The sequence below is a fragment of the Protobothrops mucrosquamatus genome, unplaced genomic scaffold (assembly GCF_001527695.2).
Source record: "Protobothrops mucrosquamatus isolate PMUCROS unplaced genomic scaffold, P.Mucros_1.0 scaffold_269, whole genome shotgun sequence".
Classification (NCBI taxonomy): Eukaryota; Metazoa; Chordata; class Lepidosauria; order Squamata; family Viperidae; genus Protobothrops; species Protobothrops mucrosquamatus.
The window spans coordinates 63,219-70,220 of record NW_015386345.1 but is presented as its reverse complement, the minus strand read 5'-3'; the positions used below and the strand labels follow the sequence as shown (position 1 = coordinate 70,220).

The 7,002-nt window shown below is 42.2% G+C and overlaps 1 protein-coding gene across 2 annotated transcripts in view; it reads left to right on the top strand.

Moving 5' to 3' along the window:
- Positions 1–5,540, top strand: part of PDE8A (phosphodiesterase 8A) — a 31,580-nt gene extending 26,040 nt beyond the window's left edge. For both annotated transcript variants that reach the window (XM_015831623.2, XM_015831624.1), the window contains 4 exons: positions 672–804; positions 3,910–4,077; positions 4,406–4,535; positions 4,725–5,540. In XM_015831623.2, the coding sequence (XP_015687109.1) occupies positions 672–804; positions 3,910–4,077; positions 4,406–4,535; positions 4,725–4,831 (538 nt within the window). In that variant the 3' untranslated portion in view covers positions 4,832–5,540. The remainder of the gene's footprint in view (positions 1–671; positions 805–3,909; positions 4,078–4,405; positions 4,536–4,724) is intronic.
- The last annotated feature ends 1,462 nt before the right edge of the window (positions 5,541–7,002 follow it).

Here is a 7,002-nt window from a genome sequence, read left to right as displayed (position 1 = left end):
AAACTTCCTGACAGTGAGAACAATTAACCAGTGGAACAACCTGCCTCCAGAAGCGGTGAATGCTCCAACACTGGAAGTTTTTAAGAAGAGACTGGACAGCCATTTGTCCGAAATGGTATAGGGTTTCCTGCCTGAGCAGGGGGTTGGACTAGATGACCTTCAAGGTCCCTTCCAACTTTACTATTATTATTATTATAAGGGAGCACATTCCTCAGAGAGGGAGACAGGAGACAACACAGCCCAGAGCTAGATCAGCGTGGTCGAATCTATAGGAAGAAACGAGAAAAAGTAATCTGTCCGGAAGTCAGTCTGTATGTATGCAAATCTATGGAGTCCAATTAATGACGTGGTTCAAACTTTCCCCAACTGGCTTCTAGACTTTTGGACTGCAGCTCCCATAATTCCAAGTCTTTCCTCAGCTGGCTGGGGAATTCTGGGAGTGGAAGTCCACTCATCGTAAAAGTTGTCAAGGTTGAGAAACACTGCATTCGGCATTACAATTCAGGAATGCCTTTTGGATAAGTTTTAGGGGCCACACATTGTAGGAACCGAGAGCAGATCCAGCCCTGGCTTAAATGTCAGATTGTTTTTTCTTTGCAACGTTGTCTGAAACCCTATCATTAAATATTAAAACCCTGCCCCTATTTTTCCCCGTCTTCTTCTTTCTTTAGAAATGAATACCGAACACTGCGACAAGCCATTATTGACATGGTCTTGGCCACGGAAATGACCAAACATTTTGAGCACGTCAACAAATTTGTCAACAGTATAAACAAGCCCTTGGCTGCCGTTGAGGACAATGGGGTAAGCAGTCCTAGCAAGAAGTAGATCTGAAAGCAAAAGTGCAGCTGGCTCTTATATACATTTAGAAATGAATTCCTCTACTTACTTCAGGTTGATCAAAGACCGATTAAGAACCCAGGAATGAACTGTGTAAAGTTTTGCTCCTTTTGCAAAAGGGAGATAATCTCTCTTTCTCAAGAGAAAAATCCAAGTTCAAGTACTTCTTCAATCAGAACATTTATTGGCTCTCCTTGGGATAACTGCAATCTCTCATCCGGTTTCTAAATCTAGTAAACAAGTGAATAGAGTAGGTACTCTTGAAACAAACTGTCAGTATTTCTCCTAGTTCTCTGAGGAACATGTTCCACAACATATTACGCCACGCTTTGCTTATTTTTATTATGTTAGGTAGATGTGCATGTAATTTCTTCAAGGTAGCTTGGAACACTAAAAACACAAGGTCACAAAAATTTAAATGCCTAATAAAACAATAAAAAGTAAGCACACAATAATAAAACTGGAACATTGGCTGGCAGAGTACTTCAGAAGAGGTTTCTGAATAGCACGTTCATCATGAACAGATCTGTTTCTTTCAGTGCCTGAAACAAAATATTTTTTGCTTTTCACTGGGAAGATAATAAACTTGGTGTCTCAATGGTGGTAAGCCTGATCTGAATGACGCACCTAAGCTATCTCAGTGAGTAAAGCATCAGTACGGCTGTACAGCAAAGAATACTACAAGTGGCAATTTGCCAATGGTCTTAATTGTGAGTCTTGTTCAATCTCAGAAGAAACATTTGTCTTTTGTTGTTGTTTTTTTTAAAAAAGGGGGGGCATTTCAACAGGTATTCTTTCAGAGTAGGGCAAAGCAAGTCTTTTCTCATTTTATTCCAATTTAAAATAGTTATGTCTAAAGTATTAATACCACTTTACAATGCCTTGGTAAGGCCACACTTGGAATACTGCATCCAGTTTTGGTCACCACGATGTAAAAAAAGATGCTGAGACTCTAGAAAGAGTACAGAGAAGACCAACAAAGATGATTAGGGGACTGGAGGTTAAAACATATAAGGAAAGGTTGATGAAATTGGGTATGTCTAGTTTAATGAAGAGAAGGACGAGGGGGGACATGATAGCAGTGTTCCAATATCTCAGGGGCTGCCCCAAAGAAGAGGGAGTCAAGCTATTCTCCAAAGTGCCTGAGGGCAGGACAAGAAGCAATGGATGGAAACTGATCAAGGAGAGAAGCAACCTAGAACTAAGGAGAAACTTCCTGACAGTCGGAACAATTAACCAGTGGAACAACCTGCCTCCAGAAGCGGTGAATGCTCCAACACTGGAAGTTTTTAAGAAGAGACTGGACAGCCATTTGTCCGAAATGGTATAGGGTTTCCTGCCTGAGCAGGGGGTTAGACTTGATGACCTCAAGGTCCCTTCCAACATCATCATCATCATCATCATCATCATCATCATCGCCGCCACCACCACCACCACCACCACCACCACCACCACCATCATCATCATCATCATCATCATCATCATCATCATCATCATCATCATCATCATCATTATTATTATTATTATTATTTCTATGCCCCATGTTGTGGAGATGTGGGTTTTGGTCTGTTTGCCACTTCATTTCTGCAAACAGCTGAGGAGGAAATCGTTTCAAAATTTGGGATTCCTGAAGTTTCTAAATTTGGGGCTTTTAAGACCAGGGATTCGCCCTTTCCCAAAGAATTAACTTGCCATTTTCCAATGGATGCTGTGATGCTTTCAGCGTTCATCTCCTTCGTGAAAGAAATCTTTGCCTTTTCTGAAGTCCTGGGAGAAAAAGACGTGCTGAAAATTCAGGGTCCTCTTAGCCTTTTCGCTTTTTTTTTTTTTAAACTGTGCTGTTTACTTTTGCTTGGTGGATTGAAGGCTTCCTCTGCGTCGATAGGGCTTTTAGCAGCCTTCGCAGAAGCGTTTCTGCACTCTTCACAAAGAGCCTCTTTGAGAGTTCCATGAACTGTTTCCATTTATTCAGCAAAAATCTGGATCGGGCCCAAGTATTTTAAAACAGGAACTGAAGCTCCAATTCCTTTAGTTAGCCCAGCAGTTTTTGGATGAATGTTGGAAAGCTCTTGAAGACACCATTTGAAAAATATATATAAATGACCTCATGAAGAGGCTGAGCCTAAGATGGGAACTGAGATGTCCAGATTCTGGGACTCCCTTTGTAGTGTGTGTGTGTAGCAACCTTCCCCATTCATGAGCCTCCTTTAAAATTCACACATTTCTCCAGAGATTCTCTACAGAAATGGAAAGGTAAATTGGAGTAAATAACAATGTGCCCCGATCTGAATTGTTTAAGCAAATCAAAAAATAATCTACGTGCTTACCCAGCCCGCTGCACTGGATACAGTAAACACAAAGAAGTCTATAAAAACAAAATCATATTCCAGGTTACAGAAGTATTCTGCTTGATTCTGCTTTGAATAAATCCCATCTCAATATGACGTTGGACATCACACTTTAAGAAAGATGAGACTAGATTGAACCAGGTTTAGGGAAAAGCTACAAGGATAATTAAGGAACTGAAATCTAATCCCTACAAAATGTTTGGGGTACAGGATATGCTGATTAACCTTGTGAAAGAAGACTTAAGGGATGCTTTTGAAGTATAGAAAAGCATCAAGGTTTGTTCTCTGTAGTTCCAGAGTAGAATAATAAAGTTCAATGACAAGATTTCCATTCAACCATAGAAGCACCGATGACTGAGCTCCCTTTACTGGATGTGTTCAGGCAAAAGATAAGAGTTCAATCAAGGATGCTATAATTTGAATTTTGACAGTGAGCAGAAGGTTGGTTTTTATAGTAGCCCTTCCAGCTTCATGTTCCTATGATTCTAGAACTGTTATTCTGGAACTGTTACCATCACTTTAGTATGCAAGGCCGCCATTTTGCCAGTTCCTGGTCTTCATCTTGCAGTGCCAAAAACTGAACCTTGATTTCCAGGTGAAGTCGGACAAAAGCTATTCTGAATCTATGGAGAGAGAGAGAGGGAGGGAGAGAGAGAGAGAGAGAGATGGATGACAGTGAAGCATAGTTGACAATAATATTTGTAAATTTTGTTTTCTTAAGAGTTCAAATGGCGATGGGGATCCCATCAAAAACGTCCTGACGTCTCCTGAGAATCGAATCCTGATCAAAAGGATGCTAATTAAGTGTGCTGATGTTTCCAACCCCTGCCGTCCGTTGGAACAGTGCATTGAGTGGGCAGGTCGCATCTCGGAGGAATATTTTGCACAGGTGAGTTAAGATAGAAAGCTGAAGAAATTCCCGCTGGATGTCAGTCTTCATTTTTCCTGGGAGATGAAAAACAAAATGGAGGGGAAGGTGAATCTTTTCCCATTGGCCTCTGATCCTCTTTGGTGGCCCTGGAGTCCCTGCTCCTCAATGGAACAACGACACTTCAGTTTCTTGCCATGTTGTCATATTTCTCAAATACACAAGTGGATGTTTGCTCCTTCCCCGTCAGTTTCAGCTATACAACACTGATGGGACTAGAGGAGATATTGTTAGTAGTAATAAACCAAATAATGGTGTGCATTGGTTTTTTTTGTTTTTTGTTTTGTAGACCGATGACGAGAAAAGGCAAGGTTTACCTGTTGTGATGCCGGTTTTTGACAGGAATACCTGCAGTATCCCTAAATCTCAAATGTCATTCATTGATTATTTCATCACGGATATGTTTGATGCTTGGGATGGTAAGCCATTTCTTCTCTCTGATGCAGAAGAAAGAGAAAAAGGGGTACCAAAAAGGAGGGACAGCTTGCATCTCTGAAGCTGTAGATTGTCCATAGCCCCCCTCACAATTAAGAAAACAAGCCCCCAACATTCTCAATCTTTGGACCCATGACCAGACGTGACAATGACTTCACCGTTGTCTTTTCTAGCTTTTGCAGATCTACCAAATCTGATGCAGCACCTAGACAACAACTTCAAGTATTGGAAGGGGCTGGATGAGAAGAAGCTGAGGACTCTTCGGGAGCCCCCTGAATAGCTATCAGACCATCGGACATGTGTATCGTCCCTCAGGAAGCCGGTTCCTTCAAACTTGCCTTTGGTTTATGATTTTTCAGATTTGTTTGGTCTCTTCGGTATGACAACAAGAGCTTTTTGTTCCATGCCGTGGGGAGGTTGGATGATCTGAAGAGCCTCAAGGTCAGAAGGACCTCCTTCTCCATCCATCATCTAGCAATGGAGGAGGTGACTCTACTTTTCAAGCTGAATTACACTGGATAGATGCCCGCATCCGAGAGAACTGTAGGGTGAGCCTAATCGCTTGCATTATTAGCATGCTTGGAAGTGATGTTTGGAGAGACCCTCTTCTTAGGAGATCTTAGCGTACGGTTCTTCAGAAGAGCAAGTGAAGGAGAGAAAAAAACGCCCCTCACTGTGTGGACTCATAAATATTATGAGAATCTTTATCACGAGCACTAAAACAATAAAATAAACTGAAACAGGTACATGGAACAATCCGACACTGACAATATGAACTCTTCCTGAAAGAGCTCTCCTTTTTTTTTATCTTCTCAAATGGACTTAGCTGTATTTTTTCACGTCGCTGAAAGGGCAGCCACTGAGTCCTGGGCACTACTGCGAAAGAGTTCTCTTCCAATTTAGTCGCAAATGGAAGCAGACCAATGGACGCCTCCCTCCCCCTTGCCCCTGTAGATTTTCTGAAGCTGATCGTTAGGCACCTCTGATTAAAATATGTTTTATTTATTTTGTTAGATGTTGAATATTTTCTATAAAATTTATAAAGACTATAAACGCCAAAGCCAACTTCCAGACGCGTTAACGGTTTTTCGTGGTTCCTAACTCGTTGTGCATTTTCTTCTCAGATTGCAAAAAAGGGTGGGCAGCGAATATGACCCTTTTATTGCTCACGGGGGGGGAGGGAGGGAATCAATGGCTATGTTGGTTTTATATTGGAAAAAGTCCTCAACTTACAACCGCTTGTTCAGCAAACCTTTGATGTTACTGTGGCACTGAATAACGGTTACAAGCAGCCTTTGCAATTCCCTTCCTGACCGGCGCCTCTTGCACATGGAATGGGACAACTTCCCACAGGCAACTCGCCGTGGGACAATTAAAACAATTCTATTTATTTAAAATAATTTTTAAAAAAAAATGTTTTAATTTTGGCCATCCATATTTCATTCTGCCCCTCCTTTTGCATCCGTTCTTCGACAATTCTGTTCCACCATTTCTTTGATATCGGTCTAACTCTTGCCCTGCACTGGGTTGACCGTGGCAAGTAGACCACGGATATGTGGCGAGTGGGCCGTGGCGAGTTGCCTGTGGTGAATTGTCATAGACCCCTCTTGCCCATCCTTGCTTTACGACTGTATCACTTGGCAGCACAAAATCTGGTCTCCGTTGCTGTGGTCAGTTCAAGGACTATCTACAACTAAGTCTGAGTTTTTATTCAGGGTCAAAGGGGATGTTCTGGACTACCTTAGCTGCTGGCTTAGTAGTTCAAAATAAGGGCATCCGTGCAGGGTGGACTCAATAGGCGCATCCCCTTTTTTTGTTTTTTGCAAGAGGCTTCCTTTTTCTCTGACCTTTGCACAGAGAAAAAAATGAGGAAGGCCACCAGACTGCTCGTAAAGATAACCGAGTTGTGGCAATTTCTAATACGGGCCGTCCTCCACTTACAGCCATTTGTTTAGTGTCCGTTCAAAGTTACAACCGCACTGAAAAAAGCGACGTGTTTTCACCCTTCATGATCAATGCCTTGGTAAGGCCACACTTGGAATACTGCATCCAGTTTTGGTCACCACGATGTAAAAAAGATGTTGAGACTCTAGAAAGAGTACAGAGAAGAGCAACAAAGATGATTAGGGGACTGGAGGCTAAAACATATAAGGAACGGTTGCTGGAATTGGGTATGTCTAGCTTAACGAAGAGAAGGATGAGGGGGGACAGGATAGCAGTCTTCCAATACCTCGGGGGCTGCCCCAAAGAAAAGGGAGTCAAGCTATTCTCCAAAGCGCCTGAAGGCAGGACAAGAAGCAACGGATGGAAACTAACCAAGGAGAGAAGCAACCTAGAACTAAGGAGAAACTTCCTGACAGTTAGAACAATTAACCAGTGGAACAACCTGCCTCCAGAAGCGGTGAATGCTCCAACACTGGAAGTTTTTAAGAAGAGACTGGACAGCCATTT